Source organism: Brugia malayi (genome assembly GCF_000002995.4).
Source record: "Brugia malayi strain FR3 genome assembly, contig: Bm_v4_ChrX_scaffold_001, whole genome shotgun sequence".
NCBI lineage: Eukaryota > Metazoa > Nematoda > Chromadorea > Rhabditida > Onchocercidae > Brugia > Brugia malayi.
The window spans coordinates 14,903,514-14,922,646 of NW_025062479.1; the positions used below are offsets into that span (position 1 = coordinate 14,903,514).

At 32.1% G+C, this 19,133-nt stretch overlaps 3 protein-coding genes across 7 annotated transcripts; 1 reads left to right on the forward strand and 2 right to left on the reverse strand.

Annotated features, from left to right (window-relative positions):
* Positions 1 to 5,596, reverse strand: Bma-efl-2 (transcription factor E2F3, putative; the record flags this gene model as incomplete). Of its 4 annotated transcripts, XM_043074912.1 has the most annotated exons (14): positions 1 to 137; positions 518 to 637; positions 747 to 864; positions 1,427 to 1,522; positions 1,611 to 1,731; positions 1,870 to 2,028; positions 2,375 to 2,499; positions 2,711 to 2,826; positions 3,038 to 3,139; positions 3,616 to 3,657; positions 3,942 to 4,065; positions 4,193 to 4,373; positions 5,193 to 5,263; positions 5,486 to 5,596. In XM_043074912.1, the coding sequence occupies 14 exons, from the start codon at positions 5,594 to 5,596 to the stop codon at positions 1 to 3; spliced, it is 1,623 nt and encodes a 540-aa protein (XP_042930846.1). The 4 variants fall into 4 exon arrangements, with proteins under 4 accessions (XP_042930846.1, XP_042930845.1, XP_042930847.1 ...); XM_043074911.1 differs by lacking the exon at positions 3,038 to 3,139; XM_043074913.1 differs by lacking the exons at positions 3,616 to 3,657; positions 3,942 to 4,065; positions 4,193 to 4,373; positions 5,193 to 5,263; positions 5,486 to 5,596 and having other exon boundaries at positions 3,038 to 3,050.
* A 3,408-nt stretch (positions 5,597 to 9,004) lies between these two features.
* Positions 9,005 to 12,428, reverse strand: Bm8911 (Uncharacterized protein; the record flags this gene model as incomplete). Its single annotated transcript, XM_001891565.2, has 8 exons — positions 9,005 to 9,147; positions 9,433 to 9,668; positions 9,923 to 10,082; positions 10,383 to 10,547; positions 10,728 to 10,796; positions 10,916 to 11,066; positions 11,435 to 11,651; positions 12,373 to 12,428. The coding sequence occupies 8 exons, from the start codon at positions 12,426 to 12,428 to the stop codon at positions 9,005 to 9,007; spliced, it is 1,197 nt and encodes a 398-aa protein (XP_001891600.2).
* Positions 12,429 to 13,232: 804 nt separating this feature from the next.
* On the forward strand, positions 13,233 to 18,966 carry Bma-czw-1 (the record flags this gene model as incomplete). Of its 2 annotated transcripts, XM_043074915.1 has the most annotated exons (15): positions 13,233 to 13,353; positions 13,479 to 13,651; positions 13,967 to 14,140; positions 14,498 to 14,686; positions 15,137 to 15,363; positions 15,657 to 15,876; positions 15,968 to 16,111; positions 16,365 to 16,501; positions 16,778 to 16,956; positions 17,343 to 17,431; positions 17,620 to 17,746; positions 17,859 to 17,959; positions 18,114 to 18,281; positions 18,612 to 18,707; positions 18,832 to 18,966. In XM_043074915.1, the coding sequence occupies 15 exons, from the start codon at positions 13,233 to 13,235 to the stop codon at positions 18,964 to 18,966; spliced, it is 2,280 nt and encodes a 759-aa protein (XP_042930849.1). The 2 variants fall into 2 exon arrangements, with proteins under 2 accessions (XP_042930849.1, XP_042930850.1); XM_043074916.1 differs by lacking the exon at positions 17,620 to 17,746 and having other exon boundaries at positions 17,801 to 17,959.
* Between the last annotated feature and the right edge of the window lie 167 nt (positions 18,967 to 19,133).

Consider the following 19,133-nt stretch of genomic DNA (forward strand, 5'->3'; position numbering starts at 1 on the left):
TTACGGCCAATCGTATAAAGTTTGAATTGATTCCTGTTCACCAATACTATACATATACGGTTCACTTTCATCCACCGGATCCAAACTTAGCAAACCATATGAATTTGCTGCTGTTTCCTCGGTATTTGAACTTGAAACTACAAAAGGATTTATGAAAAGAGATCTGAAGTTAAAAAAAAAAAAAAAAAAAAAAGTATTCCCAGCATATGAAACATTATAAATTGAATACTTACAGAGAAAACATAGCTACACTCTAGAAATAACTAAAAACACAAATAGTTTGAATTAACTAATTTACTAATTTAATTAACTAATCATAATTTGCTAAGAATACACTTGGAACAAGTAACTAATTGATCTTAAGCTACTATATATGCCGGAAAATAAAGATACGAAATATAAACAAAAAAGTAATAAAATGAACGGAATTATGTGAGTGATCTGAACAGAACATCTAGTGATGTAATAGCAATAACCGATCGTGCAAAAATAGAAATATGAATAATGCATTACTCACCTCCTTGCTGTGAAGGGCCTTCAACAACCATTTTCAGCGGAGAGGTATGTAAATTTCGTGGAGCGTAGAAATTACTCAATGTATTAACGGGTAAAATACTGGCGTTATTGTCGTTACTTGCTGAAAGCAATAATCAAAATGACCAATGCACTTTAAAAAATATCTATAAAACTACATCTACAGAAGAAAACTTCAAAAGTAAAAATAATGAAAAAAGTTGTAAACTTACGTCCTGGAATTGGAACTTGCTCTGCATCTCCACTGATTTCTTGAAATACATTGTTTGTCGACTGTTCAGACCAATTTGGCCGCTCTTCTTGTGCCAAAGCGTCATGTGGTTCTTCTTTCTGAAAAATAAATCACACCACATGAAATTCCTGAACAGATAACAAAACGGCTTTTGATGAAACAGCAGTGAATAAATTCAAACGATTAATCGATTATTATAGCACTGATATATTCAGCGGCTTCCAAGACAAGAATAAAAAATCACATATTTCCTATTTCTGAGATATTTTCCAAATGAAGCTAATATATATTATGGACAAACATGAAATGCAATCAAAACAGTTTCGTTCTTTAGACTTAAAATCAATACCTACCCTTGATTTTAATAACTTATGTATAGCACTGAAAAATGTGTTATCATTTGTCCTTTGGACTCCAATAGTAATTACTGCTTTAACAATCGTACTAATTTTGAATTTTCAATATATCATATGGAATTTTGAAGTTTCTTCCCATACTGTAACGCGAATGAAACGAAAAGTGGCTTATTTTGTATTGAAAACAAAAGCATTTGAACGCAAAAAAATCATAAACCAAAACGGGAGGAATCCAACTATGGAGTATTAATATTAGAAATAAGTGGAGAGAGAAAATAAATGTTCAGAACAGTAGTAAAACTACCTGCATATGAAACTGTTCGTTTTTTGGTGAAAGATGTGGGCAAAGATAGGCCTCTAGCGCTTCCTTTTGCGAATTCCTGATCATTATTTCGAATTTCTGCAGTAATCATATGTTAAACTGATAGTGGTTATGAAAATGCACTTGCAATTAATAAAATCCCAAAATTTTAGTATAAAAAGATTACTCCTGTTTCCACTGGATCTGTTACATCGATGGACGAGTATGAGTCCTTAGGAGCTTTGATTGCTATCAGTGTCTGATCAGACATTCCCGGCAACATGCGAAGATCGGCGTATTTCACATAACTGCAACAAACTGATAAAAACAATGTTTAAAAACTATGCAACAATTTGAAAGGTTGGAAAAGAAGTGAAACTGACTCAGTACATAGTCACTTCTTAATGTAACATGAAACAAAATATTTATGGTACTTTTGAATATACCTGTACACACGATCGGTTGGATCTTCTTTAGCTAATTTCAGCGCATTCTCAATACTTGTAATCAATTCATCCAATGATTGTTCATATTTATCTAAACTTTTAATCTCCTCCTTAAGCCTTTGTGCTTCAATTCCACGTGAACCAATTTCATCATTGCTCCTGAAATTTGTGTTCCCAAGCAGATAATTTACTGAGGATTGAAATGATCTACATTACTAGGCAAACTTTAGTCTCTTACGTTTTACAATTTAGGTCTCTGGGCTCATATCGCAAATTTACTTCTAATGAAGAAGATGAGAATTTTTCATTCATTACAATGTTCAGCAACGTACAATCAAAAATCGCTCAAATATCTCACTCTTTCTCTTTCTCTCATTTGTTCAATCTTTTGATTTCATACCATTATTCTGATCTAATTTCAGAATAAAGTACTTGCCTTATTTTCATTACTTTCATAGGGAAAAGAGCTAAAAATGCATATATTTCAAACCACTGAAATACTCACTTCCATCGTATACTGTTCTTCCCCATTTTCTCAATCATATCAATTCCTTCCAACACATTCGTTATATCATAAAGACGTCGCTTCTGCACGCCTAACCGCATAGCTGCTTCATTCAGATTCAGTAACTACAAATAAGACACAAAAAATACTCGTAAATATGATACAAAAACAGCCAGGCTGAACATTTTGTACTTCCAAATGTTATATTAAGTCTAACAGTGACAGCTGTTTGACATAAGAGATAAATGTCAATAACGAAAACACTCATTGAAGAAAAGCAAACAGCAATAAAACGGATTATAAAACTCAAAGTGAAAAACATGAGAAAAAGCTCACTCCATCTTCATTTGCTTGAGGTTGCAATTGCATGAATTTTTTCGTCAAAACTAACAATGAATTATCAACACGACAATTCAGCGGTCCAAACTGAGCGGCAGACAACGTTTCACCAGCTGTAACTATCAAAAATGAAATATTAAACACTTCTATAGTAACTGTATTTATATTAATTGTAAAATACAATAAATCAGTTTTGACCTTCAAGTTGTGTCTATAAGTTGGATATGTTTTTGAAAATTTCGAATACACATTTCCCCAATTTGAGATAAAAATAAACATTACAGGATATTCTTCAGTTCTTATCTAATACTTAATATAACTCACTCGGCATTGGCATTGAATATGAACATGGAAGCAAATTTTTCCATGATCGTTCAGGCGTTCTCAAATAAGGACTACTGAAGGGAGGTTTGAACTGGTAAGTATCTGAACGACTCGATAATTTACTATCAGAATATTCCTTTTTATTATCACTTAGATTTGATGAAGCTTTCCACATAATATCACAATATTATATTAGCAACACAAATAGAATACAGCACTACTAGCAACAAATACAGCACACATGAACTGCTCAACCGAAGTCGCTCAGCACAATCGATCACTGAGGAAACTTGGGAAAATAATCCTAACAATAGTGAGATGTGAGGTCTAAAGTTGTTTACCTGATGTGACATTACCCATTCTCTAAGCAGCTGTTATTATTCCCAAATGAAGGTACTGAATAGTTGTTGTGCACATACATACATACACAAGTGAACACACATATATAGGCATTATTTTCAAGTAACGACTCTTAAGATTGTCCTCTCTCCTTTTCCTTTCTCTGCTTACATAATGCATAAAACTAGCAAAACAATGACAATAAATGACACAGGACACAAAAAACAATAATTTCTCACCTGAATGTCTCTTTCGACTACTTGTAGGTCGAGGATGAGACTCTAAAAAGATACATTTAGGTTGTGGGTTTCATGGTTAGATATATGAAAATTTTGAGCAATAAAAATCATATGAAATGGAGTATGAGCATAAAGACTATTTGACTTTTGACCAGTTATATACATACAGACAAAACCTTGTTTTGAGCAAAGAATTTTGACATGTTCTCGAATAGTAATTAATTCAGTGTTTGGAGGGGAACTAACTACAGTGACTCACTTTGTATTACTTATTCTGCCTACTTATCTATATTAAAACTTGGCAGATTTTTTTTTCTGCAACTTACCACATTCCGACTGATGTAAAGCTTGTGAACTGGAAGAACCCTGTGAATCAGTAAACCGTGGAATCACGGGATTTGGTTCTGGATTTCCGACAGCTGTTGCAGTCGTCATTTCCGACTTTCGCCTCTGAAAATACGAAAAAAGTGGTTTTTGACATCCCTAAAGAGGAAAGTAAGCATGGTTTCCACAGTCACTAAAAAAGTAGTTTCTGCATTATCTTTTGAATACTATGTTTGAAATTTGAAAACAATACTTTCGATGTTGTAGGAATTGTTTTTTGCGAAGTGTAACGGTCAGAATTGGATATGTAATCACTACTCCATCCACCGTAATTGCCAACTGAACAACAACTATTTTGACCATCAGTTGACGATGGCATGAAACTTGTCGCAGCCAAATTGTTTGTCCATGAACCGTCTTCGGTCCTTCCATTTCTTAAAAAATTTCATACAACCTTTACATATAATTAGAAAATCTGTAAATAAGAAAAGTCATTGACTCTTATTCTATTGTTTTAGGTGCAACATATTTTATACAGCATAAAAATGATATTCATTGATTAAAATAATTAATAGGAATTGAAGACATAACCAAACCAAAATAATAGTGGGAAGTATTTTGGTAATTATAAAGAGATGAGCATGCCAGCTATTCAATAAAAGCTTCTAAATTTCTACATATGTTATAATGCAATTATTTTTTTTAAAAAAAAAGAAAAAAAAAATTGCATTATGACAGTACTTTGAAATCAGAAAGATAAAATCTCGCTAAATAGGGAAGATAAATAAAATATTCTTATAACCTGAAAAGCAAAGATAGAATCACATATTTCACTGCTCTTAAACGGAAGAAATAGATAAAAACATAACAATGCAATTTAACAAGATGAATCATTGGAGAGAATCGTGATTTACGAATTTGATTCCACTTTGCTAATTCATTTAGGAAATAATCCCCACTTATCTTTCTTTCATTTTCTTCCGTATATCAAAGAAATACAAAAAAAAAGGTATGATCATAGACGATTACGATTAGCTTTTGTTACTCTACCTACATTTTCAAATATTTTTGAATCATTAGCTGTAGAAATGATAGTTTAATTGATACAAGAAACATAAACTTATTCTTTTTCAACATAAATTTTAGAAATTTGATTGATATCTTAATAACTTACCCTGCAATGGAAAATGCGAGAAAAGAAATAATAAATGAACGAAAAACACAAGTTTCTTGTAATACAAATCATCACATACCTTACATTCATTCCGGAATCTTCATTAAGCTTCTGTCTAGTGACCGGACTACTACAAGCAGCACTTTTTGCCTGTAAAATAATATCATTGTGAATTTTCTCGTGTTGAAAATTAAACCATTCTTTGATCATTTCATTCAAATGTTCCTTTATTAAACTCTCGATGGTATACTTTATAACAAATTTCAAAAATGTAACTTTCATACAAACCCCTTCTAGTACTTACTTCCTTTACTGAATTTCTTCAAGAAACAACTTAACACCAGTAATATCAGAAAATGAAAAGTAAAATACTTCTGAACTCAAGCTTGTAACGTTGTTTACAGTAATCGATGAATTACTCGAAAGATGTCCAGTGAAATAATGCTGATATAAAGATGGCTGCGTTGAACTTGCAGCTGCCATGCGTCTATAACCTTACCAATAATTCATCAATTATTGTAAGTCACCTCATTAGAAGCTGAAATTTTATAAAAAAACTTTTACTTTTGTATGATGAAAGGCAAGATACGCTTTATAAACGTTTAGGGACATAAAAAAACTTCAGTGGAATAATTTTACTACTAATAATAATAGAAATAATAATAATAATAATAGAATAATAATAGAAATTTTCCATTACTGGAAAATTTCCAACAATTTTCCAACAGAATATATTATAAATAGTATCCATTAGATCAACTGATAAAGAAAAAATGATGAGCAGTGATCTACTTCCTTACATTTCATTATTTCCAAATGATGCAAATTTTTTTCAAATAATATTTCCATTTACCTACAACAGTTATGTCGAAATTTTAATATATCATGGGAGTGCAATTAGGAAAATGATTAATCAATATTAAATTCGATTCATTCGTTGCATGATATACTCAAATATCATTGCTAGAATTTATACTGAGAGGATGGTCAAGAAGTATCCTAAGAATAACTAATAATCAGCTTAGGCAAAAAAGATATACACTATCAATTGATATTACTCAAGATATATCAGTAATCATCAATCATTTACTGCCATCATTCCTTTATGAACATCAAATAAGCACTGCAATTTGAATTTGAAATCTGTTAACGTAAATAATCAATGCATTTAAACATAACACACATCAATAAATGAAAAATGAATGAACAATGAAGTTGCGCCAATAACGTATAAACGTGAAACAATAGTAACTGATAATATCTAACGAAAATTTTATCAATAATTAAACAACACAACAATCGACACAGATATGCATGAAATTGAAATAATCCTAAAAAATGCTTTCACTAACATTATTTAATTTTAGGATTATATCAAAAGACATACATACATATATACATATTTATAACGCGAAATGGGTAAAATTAAACATAAACACTTCAGTTAATTAATAAAATAGATCTATCATTAAAGGGTAGCATAAGTCATACTGGATATTAATCATCTGTTGCAATTAGTTTCCAGAAAAATCCTTCACTTCAACTTTGAAAGAATCATTTGGACAAATTTATTTATTTGCATGATTAAAGTGTGAAAGTGTGATGATTATAGTTTGCTGATAAAATACTAACACTAGAAGTGTCATTATCTGTCAACAAGTGAAAAAACAATGAAGAAAAAAAGCAAGCATTACACTTTAATTTTCGAAAGAATATCATAATTGTAAATAGTGATAATGATATTAATGATGACAAATTATCAAACTGTATGGGGGGAAATATGGGATATGCATAAGATATGTTAAGATGAATGATATCATCGTCTTAGAATAAACATTAATCATATTACAATACTTCAATGTTAATACTCTATGAATTGTATTTAGTTTAGTAATTATTACTATTATTAATTACTAATAATTACTTGTAATTATACTGAAGAACAATTAAACACAAAGTACAAAAAACCATTTTACCAGTTTGCTTTCCTTACCTTTAAGATTTATCTCAAGTACTAAGCAAGGTATCACCACAATACTGAATGGAAGTAATCGTTATAGGACCTGTTGCAGGTATAATTCCGATCTGAACAGCTCATCTTCCCCAGTATCCCTCAAAGCGGGTGGTAGTGGTAGTGGTAGTAGCAAGGAAGTAGCTCAATGAACTGAAATTGTCAACGAATGCCAAAATGCACCTAAAACCAACCCCTTCCCTCCTTCTGGGATACGATCGATTCCATTACGCCCTTCTCTCAGGAATAGTATAGTGTACATACATACACATACATTCACACGTAGACATACATACATACACACATAGGACACACACAAACACACAGACATACACACGTACATATATACACGCAAGAGAAAAGTGAGGAAAAGGAAGCAGAACGAACAGGTGAGGATGTATATATGAAGTGGAGATGAGGGATGGTCCCTTTAGCAATCGCATTTTACATGCGGCACTGTTACATTAAAGCTGCACGCTGAATCCCATACAATGCTATTACTTGAATTTACAGCTAATAGAACGTACGTATCGCTCCGTGTCATCCACTACTATGACTTTACTCTTCATGTTCTCTAGTCCTGTTAAATTAACTCATCCATCAGTAGTAGTTTAGATCGCAACCATTTCTCTCATTTTTAACTAAACGATCATTTGCAGACTGATAGAATATATCTTCCGGTATGGATGGATAACCCGATGCTTTTGTCCTGTCAATTGATTCATTTATCAATTGTTTTCTTTGGTTTATACTATACCAATGAGTGCAATCTACCATTTTGCATTTCTTTTTTTTTCACGTTTTCTCATTCATTCGTTATGACTAACCGTGATGCTAAGTGTTCAGCATATGTTAATTAATATTAAATTCAAGAGATATAAGAAAATCTTTGTTCGATTCAGATTGTTTCTTCTATTATATCACCATATGTAGTTGTCGTTTCAAAAATCCGTTGATCAGAATCACTTTATTACTGATTACTTACTTATCAGTTGCCAACTAACTGCTACCATATTTCGACACGTTCACTTAAGTAATAACTACCACTAGCAACACCTATAAACACCTATAATTAGCAAAGTGAAGCGTTTTTATGACTGATCTTTCCATGATCATTATTAAATGAAAGAGTCATGGATGTATAAGAGAATATCAACTGCTTTGTTGCAATTATTGCGTGATCACATTTATGCAAATATCTATTTATGTTTTGGTCGCTTAAACAACCAAGCGCATATTTTCGCTCCGTTTGCATGCCAAAAATTGTCAACATTGGAAAATTTAATACTTATTTGTATGATAAAAATTTGCGAGGCACTATTTGTCATTCAATGTGGAAAATGCATAAATTTACTACGTTTAAGAGATACTGATCGAAAGGGCAATGGGCTCTTCATATCCTCCATTAACTGACCCATTTTACCAATCACTTTACAATCAAACCATCAACGAAAACGATGAATATACCAACATCTAGTCTTACTAAAATAACTAAGTTACGAGAAAAGGTTCGTAACCCGTACTCGTAAAAAATATGCACCTAATAAAACATTTCAGTAGTAACACAATTTACAATGAAAATGTCATACATAATCAATGATTTATAATAAGTTAAAAATTTACAATGAAGGAATGAAAAAGACTATCGGTGGGGAGAATAACTGTTAAAGAACGTTTTTTTTTTTTTTAAGATTAATAGCAGCTGCCAGATGATATCACATACTATGCTATCAGTACTAGGATTAACATTATATTATTACGGATAGATAAGGTATAATTTGAAATTTCGACGGAAGTTATAATAAATTCACAATAACACAGAATTCCATTTCAAATACAATTTCGTACCTAATGACTTCCTATCGTTATCACTTAAAATACTAACTGGTACCATTTCCACTGCATCCCTCTAGTGCTTTCATACGACACTTCGTCAACAGCGTCCAGATTTCACCCCTTATCCATACAGCTGCTTTTTCATCAAGCTTTGCAATTCCTCGAATATAATCAGCAATTGACAGGCCTACAAAAGACTATCAATCGTTAAATTTGTCCTCGAAAAAATTGAAGAACTAGGATAAATTGAGTGGATTCATCAAAAACATTCATTGACTGTTATTGATAGATTAAATGCAATAGTCTGACGATTCCGGGAGAAGGTCACGATTGCCTCTCTGGCATAATCAGAAAAACTATGGTGATGATTTTTGATTTTATCAAAGGTTTATGTCACTATATGTTTCATGAAATACGAGATCCACTGTATATATATAAAACAATTCCTTACAAAATCAACGAAGTCACAAACCAAAATGATCAAATTCATCCATCCTAGAGAAACAACTGTCTTCTCTATCATGTGTTTTTGAGTCAATATCTTTTTGAGCTTTGTAATCTGATGACCTGCCATGTTTTCTTTTACGGCGGATTGGTAGTAAACTTGTAGAAGTACCGGGGACTGAAAATTCAGAGCACGATTCCTTCGACGAAATATTTTCATTCAAATTTTGTAGACCATTTTCTTCGTTCATCATAATGCAGTATCTAAATTTTACTAAAAAATAAATTTGGTCTCTGAATAATGCTAGAAAACTTTGACTCGAAACGACTCTGTCAACCAACAGTAAAGTGTTGCATTTTATTGAGACTTCGTAGATGATTCCCTATAAGTTAGCCATATTTCCTAATCAAAATGCCTATATATTTTACTGATGCATGATAAACGAATCATTTTTATTTCAAATTGTGAAAGAGCAAAATTTCTCGAAAAAATCAGGAATAAAACTTTATAATCTTACCGAGACTGCGGCAATTGCTTGTAAGGCATCAGAAATTTCAGTTCTTCGGAAAATTTGAATGATGGAAATCGGCAATCATTAGGCTCCATATTTCTGATTTTGTTGATAAATCGTACATACTGATCTCTCAAAGACTTCCACTGCCTCGCTATATCATCCGCTAAATACTATTTTTGTGCTTATTTTTAGAAATGGCTTTTAAGTTATATATTAATTCATAATCGTCCTGACTTATAGGTTTTCGTTTCGTTTCATAGTTGCTTCCTTATTTAATTACCAAAATTATCTATAAGAATGCAAAAACAAAAGCTTCTAAATCCTGGAATGGGAATACTATTCATCATACCATAAAGCGCTCGTATTTTCACGAATATAAAGTTTGACTTACATCAAATAATTTATTATACGTTTCAAAAGCTTTATATTATTCATATTTATCTATCAATTATTTTGAAGATACCATTCAAAGCATATCCCGTTCGATGATAGAAAGATTCAATGACTTCGTTCCTTTCACTTGCCGCATACTGTAAATCTCTATATTTTGGATGATTATGATCCCATAAACAGGGTCGTTTCTTCATTTCTTGTATTAAAATTTCACGCAGATCATCCGTCCATATTACTGAAAATATTTTTGTCAAATCTAAAAAATTTTGATTTGAGCTGATTTTTGATCATTTTGTTGTTTTTCACCATATCTGAAGATTTTAGCTATGCGATCTTTCTGTTTGGTGTATGGCTTTGTACACCCTCAAGTTTTTTATTAGCTCTCATCATTTCAAGTCTTCAATGAAAAACTTACTTCTTGCTTTTGCCGTCCGATCTTCTACAGCTGACGGTGACTTTGCACTTCCACCCACAACCACAACATCTAATAAACTTTATATTTGATTTTTAAAATGAAATTTGACAATAAAATCTTCATTGTTGAAATGAGTCAATCACGAATACTATTGATAGCATAAAAACAATAAGTAAAATACTGCATACCTAATTCAGGTTTAACAGATGAGTCCGATGTCGTGGTAATTAAATTCGAAGGTGAGTAAATGTGATCACTGAATGACATCGCTGTTACCGTAGCATGTTCGTTATGAGTATTAGCTGTACTATCATCAGTGTTGCCATAACTACGTTGGACCTGAAATTCTAATGAAAAAGAAGGCTATGTATACTACAGTAGACAGCAATTTCCCCTTTACAAACTTGTAAGTTGTAGATAGTACACAAGTGAATAAGTTTATTTCTTTGATCTAAATAATGTCTTTTATCAGGTGCTTATTTTATCAGAAAAAAAAAGGAAAAGAAAAACTAAATGAATTAAATGAGTTAACACTACATGCTCATGAAATCATATTTTTGATTTCACAACGGTTAGGTTTAAATATTCAAATTAAGAAAAATTCTTTTTCTCAACTTGAAAAAATTCTAAGCACTAACTGTATTAAAGAGGTTATAACATTTCATACATTATTAAACAAACGCAATAAAAAATATTAGAAAAGTAACCTTTTCCGTAGAAGCAAGCAATTGTTGTGTATTACTTTGGTCAGTAAAATTCACATCACCAGCATCACTATTATGCCAAACATTCGTTGAAACAGTTCCTGATTCTGTTCCACTTCCTGAATTTGTAGGACCACTGACCAGTGTAATGAAAGCGTTTGATGATCCTAACCCATTAGTCCACTGTAACGTTCGACCATTATCGGTCGCTTGTTCATTTCTGCAAAATAAAACAATGAAAAGTGAAATAGGACTCATAAAAATTCCTTGGAATATACTGAAAGCCATATCGTTCTTTTTTAGTTGTATTTTTTCCATTCTGTCTTGCTGTACCGGTTTTTGCCACCCTAAACAGCCGCAACAGTGCAAATAATATCCTCGAGTTCATGCGGACAACCGACAGAAGTGCGGATGTCCTAACGGTTAATGGCGTAAATGAATGCCACACCGACAGAACGAATGAAGTACAGAATATTTCAACAGGGGTACAAATACATATCCGATGTTTACATATGGCGTCAGAAGTTATGTGATTTATGCCATACGTTTGCTTATGGCATAGTGCATACAGAATGAACCGAAATACCGAGATTACGGGCACGACCGCACCATATATAAACCAATACAGCATGCAAACTCTTGCTAATTTTGTCGTTATTATATATTTCAGTAACTTCATTATGAACTTGTCTACAGTATTCTCTTGGTTTATTTCAAACTTCCGGTATCACATTGCTACTTTCATATCGTAATTTAGGAAATTAAACCGGATTACAACATAAATGTGAATTTCGATTTTTTACAAGTACATTTCTATAATAGCAGTTTTGATAGCAGTAACGATAGGATTAATGTGAAGTGACTGCAGTCGAAGATAGTAGTGAGATAGTGATTAGATAAATGAAGTCGTACAGGAGCACATAAAAATTAATTGAACTTACGAGGTATTGCCAAATTGACCGGCCCGTTCATCGGGAACTTTCCTTGTTGGCATCATCGAAAGCTAACTCACGCAGCAACAGCAATTATTATTAATAGTGACCTATAATAGTAATAATGTCTTCAAACTTTAAATTTCAAAAAGTTGTAAAATTCTGCAGAATTTTTAAGATTCACAATTAAATGAAGTCATATAGCCACAATAACAACAACAATATTAGTAGTAATAACGCCCATTACTACTAATACTGCGCAACCGCATACGCGACGCTGTCGCCAGCCGCATCAACAGCATCGCCATGACGCGTACGCTGCACACTGCAGCTGCATCGCTGCACGCCCAACTACCAACATTCCAATCGCAGCATACTCCGCCCTTCATTTAACGATTACTGGTGGGACTTAGATATGGCATTCAGCGTCCAAAACGCTTTTCCGAAAATAAAATTTGGAAATTTTTTCGGGATTTTGGCGGCTTCTTGAAATGGATGTGTTTTCACGTGGTTCAGCTGAGTCACGTCTGTACAGAAATACAATTAGCTTAACTAATTTATATATATAATTCAACAAGAGGTTTTGGAGTAACCTTCCCTCACACATGCATGCACACACAGTTCATTAAAATTCCGTAAAGGTCATAATTAGTTTTTATGATTCAAGAATGGCTGAAATTTATGAAAACTTGCGATATCTCAAATGTATAAAATGTAGCAGAAGGACTTATCATCATCGATGCGAGCATAAACTATTAAGAAACATAAGCGAATATTATCACAATGAGATGTCAGTTGATAGCATTAAACGAGATTTCTTTTCAGTAGCATTTTTCACCTGTAATTTGTCATTTTCTAGCATAAAAACAATGGAATCCACTTTACGAACGGTTGCAGAAAAACGTATATTATCGGTACGAGATGTTGAGAATGATAATCGAGATAGTATTGGACGAGAAATATCATCTTTGGAGCGTCTAATAGCTACCGGTAAAATCGTTAATAAAATTTAAATTTCATCTTAATTGTGTATAATGAGATTCTATCCCAGTATCTCCATTGCTAATTATATTTGCTTTATATCATTGCTTCTTTCTTCGTCTAATTTATTTTAGCAGTGACTGATATCGCATCAGAAATAAATAAGAAATATGTGGAATGCATACCTGATTTCGTTACAACTAATAAATTGTTAGATACAATTCGTTCCGCCTGTAGTATCGTAAATCATTCTGTCGATTCTATTGCTGATAATGTAGAAAATATGGCGAAGGAAATTGAGTTAAATGTTAGTTGTAAAATTGGCTATTTATTTGAACTGCCTAATATGAACATTCATGAATTTCATGTTTACCAGTAATTGTTAAGTTATTAATTGAGAAGCATATAATATTTTGAAGCAAACAAATGCATCATAAAATATAGCTTATAAAAATTATGGAGAAACAAAGTGTACAATTTAATGTCAAGTTATCTAGCGTCAGTTATCTTTCCAGGGATAGATTAAACATTAATCCTGCTTGATTCTCATTTCATTACCATTAATTTACTCCTGGAAATAGCGGAACTCTTTTACATGTTTTTAAAAGATTTATTCTTTAAGAAAAAAGAATTGGAACGACTAGAATCTATAAAAGATTGGAAACTGAAAATGCATTCGCTAGAGGAAGTTGAATCACTGATATGCCAATTATGGTATTCACCAAATGAAGAAAACTCTTTGGCTAACGCAGTTCTATTGGTAGAGTTAGAAGGGAAATTAAACGATATCTTGCAAGTACAATTTTTCACTTATATTGTAATAGGGACTTAGTGTTGAATTGAGAAATATAGGTATAGTCATCATACAATTTAATTAGAGTAAAATAAATTTACATTTCAGAGTTTAAACATAATTAAAATATCATTATTAGCAGTATGGCAATTCATATACTTCAAAATCTTTGTTAGTTTACCTTGATTTTCATAGATTTGGCTGAAGTTCTGAAGATACTATAGTCATGAACGAACACGAGAATTGTTTTCAATAGATATATTTATCTTCAAACAAAGTTGAATGGAGTCAGCATTACTGTAAAGGCATTTTTATATAAAACCGTCGTTGTTAATAATATGTTAGCTATAATAATTACAGAGGAATGAAACTGCTGATCAGGCATTCGCAGAACGCATTGGCCCAACATTAAAAACAGAAATTGTAACGCTGCGACAGAGCTTAACCTACATGTTGAACAGTTTCTGGGATCAGATATTTTCTTTGCGAGAGTTTAATAACAAAATTATTTTGCATTTGACGGTATCTAGCTGTGATGCTTTGAACGAAGTTTGTATTTCAAAAGTTTGGAACTCAGTTTTAATTTTTTAGGTCATAACTCGATTGTCGAAATAAATGGAGATTTTTTAGATTAATTCTAATTATGGTGTAAAACTGTAAAACCATTTTAAGATTAGTGAACATTTTATGAATTATTTTGTATCATTTATATCCATACTTATATTTAATATGTTGTTGCATAACGTTTATTTTGATGATTATGACAAAACATCGGAATGATAGGATGGCCCATATAGATTTTAAATGTAAAATTATTGCATGCGTTAGTAGTAGCTAAAATATGTTTTCCGTACTACTATTTATGAGTTTCAAAAGAAGCTAAAAAACTTAGGACTTATTCCTAGTGTTATTACTTTCTTCAAATAGATCAGAGTAATAATGTCCAAAAATATTTTACAAAATATTCTGTTTAAATGAATAAATAAGGGAATATTTCAGAAGTTGTCTGCAATGGATATTTTAAATTTAATTGATGCAAAAATTGGCAAACTATCATCTGCTCTGATGCACCATTTTTGTAAAAGGTTGATTGCCGCAAAGGATCCTACGGAAATTATTATTTATCGTGATGGCACTTCCTTCTCGGGATATGAATATGTGATACGGAAAGAAAAACCAATAGAAAACGAAAAGAGAAAACGCTCTGATCCAGAAAAAGTTCTCCGGTAAATGAAAAACGTCACTTTAAATTTATTTCCTAGAGATTCACTTTCTTTTTTGTGATATAAATTTGAAATATTTGCCCTTGCATAAAATCAAGTCAGATTTTTATTTTAAATCCCAGCTATCCGTGTTCGCGAAATTTCAGTAGTGTGCAGTATCAAAATATGGAGCTCCAAGGAGATATTTCTTTCCTCTTTATTATCAGTCAAATTGATTTTATGTGGGAATGAAATAAGCAACGGCGAAAGGAAATATTATTTTCTGATGCATTAAGTTTAAGATGCTCGAATTGCAGTGCAATGCTGGACTTATTCAAAAACTTAGGCAGAAATCTTGGTGCAATGAAAGTTAGTGGAAAAAGTATGGTTCAACTAATCGGTGATAAAATATCGAATGAAGTCGTCGAGTTGCTGGTGCATGAATGCCTTACACCAGCTATTCCCTACGATTCAAAAGATATACCAGCATTTGAGGCCCTTCTGGCATCGACAGATCAATTTGGCGAGGAGATGAAGGTTCATAATTTAGCTCCTTTTCCACTGTATATTATTACTTTAATTCTGACCAGAAGATGATTTATTATTAATTTTAACAGTTCTGCTTCAGAAACTAGGATTCTTCACAAACTTGACTGAATCGTTTCGGAAATTTGCTGAAAATTACGAGAGTACGTTTATTAATCGACGCTGCAGCAAGATTATTGACGAAGCACGGACTCTTATTGAAGCGCCATTAACGGAATTTGTTTCAGTATATTTTTGCATTTTGATTAGTAGATCTGATAGTAATAGATCAGAGATGTTTCTATAGAAATTGGTTACTATCATTGCTGACTTTGGTTTACAGGATTAAGTAATGATAACCATTTGTTAATGGATACTGTAAGGAATTCCACCCATGCTTTTCAGCTCTTCCTCCGTGTTATATTTCTGATTTATTAATTCTGGATTTGCACAAAAGGATCCAGAGATTTTCAGTACTGGTGATCCGAACTATCTTATAGGTTGGTAGCAGTTCGGATACGGATGAGGATGAAGCTGTTGAAGAATATGTTAAAATTGGATTAAACAAACCGACAGAAACCGATAGAAATGAAGAACATTATCCGAAACTGATGCGGTTGGTGAACTGTCAAGTCAGGTGCGCCATTTTATTTCTCTTCTAGAAACTTTTTTGAATGTTTTTGTTTAAATAGTATTATTGTATTTATTTTCTCATATGCATTACCTTTATCGGATATAGGGTTTATGTATTTGTATGTTTCTGATTCTATTCAGTTGTGCCGGTTCGTTGTTTTACCCGTTTTTATTGATAATTCGTTGGACTTCAGCACGTCATAGTCTTAAATCATGTAACTGTTATGTTTTACAGGATTATGAAATCATTAACATAACAACATAGTTGCACATATTTTAGTAAGACTGTTACCGAAATAGCAGATTTAATTGTAAAAACATTGGATGATGCAGCGAAAGCAGATTCTGCTTCAGCTATGGGTAAAATTTTACAAACAGCTCGTAATATAGTTGAACTCTATGCATGGACCGCACCTCGAAAGCATGACTCAGAAATATCTTCGGTCCCTGTTTTGGCAGGTTATAATTTATTTTTCAGTAATATCTCGTTCTTGAATATTGTATTTTACCAGAGTTATTAGATACTCATTGTAATTTGCTTATCGTTAGTACAGCCATAATCAGATATAATGAAATATCAGTCTCTCTGACACATTACCTCTATTGATGCGCTTGTTTGACTTATTGAGAAGTATCTTTTAATAACAACATCATTTTAACTTGATAAAATAAGTGCCGAATCATATTTTATATTTAGTCGTAGGTTTAGAGCGACTTACTTTACATCAACTTACTTCGGTGTAATTATTTGATTCATAGTGACTGAAGATATTGTTTTCAAGTTTTTCGAATCTTTTCTATCAGTCTTTTAAGAATTATGCATCAATTTATATGAATTTTTCCAGCAATATTTTACAATAATTGTTATTATATCTGCCATCGGTTAATGATTATAATAGTCGAAATATTGCCGAAAATGCGTGACACTATGCAGGTTACGTTATTACTTCATTTAGTAAATATTCTAACTTTGAGCTTTAATCCTCTTATTCTTATACTACCAACATTTTAGTCTACCTATAGTCACCTTGTTTTTTTTATTTGCGACTTCTTTATATGACCATAACTGAGCGAAATAAAGGAATAGAAGCAAATGTGCTTAAAAAAAGTACAACTTTACAGGCCAAAAATCTATCTATTTCCTTCACGGATTTCATTCCAAATCTTCGACAAATTGCTGCTGAAACAATGGAAAAGCAGTTAACACATTGTCGTCGTCAGATTTCTACTCTCTTGACGAATGACACAAGTTAGCATGTTTACACATTCTTTTTATATGTTGTTGTATAGAATATATTTTCAGTCCATTTTCACATCTCTCAGCGATTCAACAATCCAACCTTTTTTGAAAAAATTTCCAGTCTTTCTTGGCTTGGATGACGTTTCTCAATGTGAAAAATGCATGAAATGTTTGGATGGCTGTATGATGAATCTAGAGCAAATTTCTGGGATTTGGAAAAAGGTAAATTTATTAGCCGTTTTGGTTTTAACTACTCTTACTTTAATATTATTTGATTTCCAAGGAATATGTGCTACATCGCGGGTGGTGTTTATTCGTTACATGGATTTATAATATTTTAGAAGTATATTTCTAAACTGAAATGCAGTTTTTATAGGTTCTGACCAAAACAGTTTATGCGTGCTGTCTTGGCAATGTCATTTCTTTTTTTTTCAACACACTGATCAAAATGTTGTTGTCTACGGAGGATATTCGATCATCTGATGCTGAGCTAAGTGTCATAACACTGAGGAAAGTTTTGAAGAGATCGGAGATGTTATTTGTTGTAAGTTTCAGAACTGCGTCTATTTTTATTTGATCATCTGCGATAAAACAAGAAAATGCAAAATTCATTAAGTAATGCTAAAAATTTTTTGTGGGTGATAAACATCTAGTGACTTTATTTCTCAAACGCTTTCTAATTTTTTTTTTTGGTTTTTTGGTTTCTTTTTTTTGTCAAAAGTGCCAATAGTTATTATTATCGGAACGCTTAATTTTCAGTAATAACATTATGCTTTGATAAATTTATTACAGTAAAACTGCGGAAGTTTCATTTTAAGAATAGTTTCGTTGTCAGTGCTTAGTAACATTCGACACCAAGTAAATATTTTTTTAGATTGAACAGTCGAAGCATTCTCTCATTCATAAATATACCGGATCTTCATATTTCCGCATCAAGGAGTTATTGTTTTGTCTGGATTCATCTTTGCAGGTCTGCATTTTTAATTTGTCCTTATGACCACTTTTCATTCATATATGAATGAACGGATTGATAAAATTTGATCGACACGACCGCTGTATTTCGTCCAGTTCGTTAACATAATTGATTAATTTAGAATATTTATGATCGTTGGTGCGATGGAAAAGGACCTCTGGCACTGTGGTTACATGCAGATGAAGTGCGCCATTTGGTGAAAGCTTTATTCCAGAATACTGAAAAAAGAGCTCATGTGTTATCAAAGATTAACTGACTTTGTTAATGAAAGTTCAAGTGATTTAGGAAAAGTGGTTCCACTACTTGTGGGGCTATTTGGAATGTGATTAGATAATCAAACTCATGTCCGCTCTCATATCCGTTTTGTTGTATTTAATAATTGGAAGCTGTTTTTGATGAATCTTGATAATTTGAAAATTAACA